Source organism: Nematolebias whitei, chromosome 15 (genome assembly GCF_014905685.2).
Source record: "Nematolebias whitei isolate Nwh7 chromosome 15, NemWhi1, whole genome shotgun sequence".
Lineage (NCBI taxonomy): Eukaryota > Metazoa > Chordata > Actinopteri > Cyprinodontiformes > Rivulidae > Nematolebias > Nematolebias whitei.
This window is the reverse complement of record NC_056512.1, coordinates 43,908,979-43,912,155: the sequence shown is the minus strand read 5'-3', so window position 1 is coordinate 43,912,155 and position 3,177 is coordinate 43,908,979. Positions and strand designations below refer to the sequence as shown.

The 3,177-nt window shown below is 44.4% G+C and overlaps 1 protein-coding gene across 1 annotated transcript in view; it reads left to right on the top strand.

Moving 5' to 3' along the window:
• The window catches only part of LOC119421897 (integrin beta-3), a 22,397-nt gene that overhangs the window by 1,236 nt on the left and 17,984 nt on the right, over positions 1-3,177 (top strand). The window contains exons 2-7 of the mRNA XM_037689262.1: positions 961-1,046; positions 1,622-1,826; positions 1,905-2,157; positions 2,241-2,403; positions 2,477-2,638; positions 2,735-2,830. Coding sequence (XP_037545190.1) covers positions 961-1,046; positions 1,622-1,826; positions 1,905-2,157; positions 2,241-2,403; positions 2,477-2,638; positions 2,735-2,830 — 965 coding nt within the window. The remainder of the gene's footprint in view (positions 1-960; positions 1,047-1,621; positions 1,827-1,904; positions 2,158-2,240; positions 2,404-2,476; positions 2,639-2,734; positions 2,831-3,177) is intronic.

Genomic DNA, 3,177 nt, shown 5'->3' with positions numbered 1-3,177 from the left:
AGAGAAGGAAGGTAGAGAGCTGGAAGACATGATGCAGAGAAGGAAAGTAGAAAGCTGGAAGACATGAAGCAGAGAAGAAAGGTAGAGAGCTGGCAGACATGATGCAGAGAAGGAAGGTGTATGTTTCTTGTGTCCAAGAGACCAAGTGGAAGGGCAGCAAAGCTCGCAGCATTGGAGCAGGGTTCAAACTGTTTTACCATGGTGCGGATAGAAAGAGAAATGTGGTCCTGAAGGAGGAGTTGGCAAAAGAATGTAGTAGAGGTGAAGAGAGTGTCAGATAGGGTGTCATTAGGCTTCTAGCAACAGTTTTATGAATGTTAAATTTTAGTTATGTTATTCAACATATTTTTTTCATTAGCAACACTTTTCACATTTTTAGATTTGGCTACTGTATAGCTCATTTAATCTTTACCTTTGTTTTAGCTAGTTTTAGCTTTTAGCTAGAGTTATGCTACATTTTTCTTTGAGCTATTGTTTTGCTAATATTGGCTTTTAGCTGTAAATTTTCTTATTTTAATTTTAACCCGGGTTTAGACACCTAATCCCTAATTGCTCCCCAGGTGCTACATAGCTGCCCACTGCTCCACCTGCGTGTATCTCACGTGTGATGGGTTACATGCAGAGAACTGCTTTAGTCATTTTATGGGAACATTCAACGATGACAACACAAATACTATGTACAGTATGTAAGCTAATATAATATTAGCTTGTTGATACCTTTTTGCATAAAAAATAAGCTATGATTTTGCTAATGTTAGCTTTTAGCTAAAGTTTGATGCTGTTTTTCATTTTTGCTTTCAGCAACAGTTTTGCTAACGTCGCCTTTATTTACGGTTTAGCCTTTTTATCAGCTTCTGTTTTTGTTTTAGCTATAAGCGATTCTTCAACGGGTTTCGGCAATGTCGTGCAGCCCTTCCACACATTTCTCTCATTTTTATTTGCTTCGTGGTGATGTCACAGGTTCCAACGTCTGCACATCACGAGGAGTCACCACTTGTCAGCAGTGCCTCGCCGTTCATCCGAGCTGCGCCTGGTGCTCCCAGCAGGTATAGATTTTGTTTTTGCTTCTTTCGGCTGCTCCCTTCTTCAGGGGTCACTACAGTGAACTAACTCTCATGAAGACTTGACAATGGTTTTGATGCTGGATGCCCTTCCTGACGCAACCACAGACCACCGAGAGCTGCCATCTAGGGTGCCCGGGGGAGCAGAGGGTGCAGGTTAAGGGCCTTGCTCAAGGGTCCAGAGTGGGGCAAATGGAGGCAGGTGTGGGTGCTTCATCTTTCCCATCCAATTTTGAGGTTGCCGGTCCGTGGAGTCGAACCGGTGATCTTCCAATACCACCTTCTCTAACCTCTGCACCACCACTCCCCCTCTCCCAGGAGGTATAAAAACATCTGTGTGAAGCTGCTCCTCAGCTCATTGAAGCAAGCTGAAACAAGATCTCTGTTTCTCAACTGCATTTTTTCATTCTTCTTCTGTTTTGATGAATGCTCTTGTGATTCTTCAGCACATAGAAAAACAGCTGCTGGTGGCAGCTTTGTTCTTGGATGCGTCGAAGCGTTTTTCCTCTGCTTTAACACTTGATTCAAATGTTTACCAGAACGCACGTGCTTGTTTTTAGGAGATCGGGATGGCGGGGTCCGGTGTTTCTCGCTGTGATCTCAAAGCGAACCTGATAAACGAAGGGTGCAGCTCAGCGGCTCTGGAGTTCCCCTCCAGCACTCTGACCGTCCTGCAGGATGATCCTCTCAGTGACAAGGCTTCGGGTACGGCTGACGACGTCACTCAGGTCAGGCCTCAGAAACTCCAAATAAAGTTAAGACCAGGTAGGCTCAGAAACTGCACCCAGACATCAACAACAACAAATGTGCCAGAGGCGGGCTCAGTTTCTGTTTTCCTCTCAGGTGATGCCAAGAAGTTTACCGTGACGGTGAAGCAGGTGGAGGACTACCCCGTGGACCTCTACTATCTGATGGATCTCTCATACTCGATGAAAGATGACCTGGATCGCCTGCTCACCTTGGGCAACAAGCTCGCTGACACAATGGGCAAAACCACGAGCAAACTGCGCATGGGCTTTGGAGCCTTTGTGGACAAGACCATCTCGCCATACATGTACTCCTACCCTCCAGAGGCCATTCAGAACCCTTGTTTTGAGTATGTAGCTGCTTGAAGTTTGGTTTATAAAGGATTGTACAATGAGATTCAGATTATAATCTTGCTTTTTCGCTCATTAACAGTATAGCTGATCAGTGCATGGCTCAGTTCAGCTTCAGGCATGTGTTGCCCCTGACAGAGAAGGTGTCTCGCTTCACGGAGGAAGTGAAAAAGCAGAAGGTGTCCAGAAATAGAGATGCTCCTGAGGGTGGTTTTGATGCCGTCGTGCAGGCTGTGGTGTGCAAGGTATAGAAATGTACCCCAAAGCAGTTTGTCTTCTGCTCATCATCTCAAGCACTTCTTTGACCATCCTCATCAGGAGAAGATCGGCTGGCGTCCGGATGCCTCCCATCTCCTGGTGTTAACCACTGACGCCAAAACTCACCTTGCTCTGGATGGACGTATTGCCGGCATTGTCCAGCCCAATGATGGACAGTGTTACCTGGACAGTGACAACGTTTACAACAAATCCACCGTGCTGGTATGGAGAGAATTTAAACACACTTTTAGTTCAATGTCTTATTTATTGTTTTTAGTTTTAAGGGTTGATTGATAAACTGGTGCTTGTGTTTTCCAGGATTATCCCTCCTTGGCTCTCATGACAGAGAAGATGTCTGAAAACAACATCAATTTGATTTTTGCTGTGACGAGCTATGTTGTGCCTCTTTACAAGGTAAACCAGCAGAAGTTTATTTTATTTGAAAATGCAGTCTGTGCTGAAGACGCTGAAACTGAGGCAAGATAAAAGAAGCAAATCCCTAGCTAAAGTCCAAAGGTAACAAAATGCTAGCTAAAAAAATGCAATGCAGCTAAATGCTAGCTAAAACATAAAAGCAGAATTTTGCTAGTTAAACACAGCAGAAACACTAGCTCCAAGCAACAAAAGGCTAGCTAAAAGCAGCAAAAGACCAGCTGAAAGTAGCAAAAGGCAAGCTAAAAGTAACAGGCTAGCTAAAAGTAACAAAAGGCTAGTTAAAAGTAGCAACAGGCTAGCTAAAAGCAACAAAAGGCTAGCTAAAA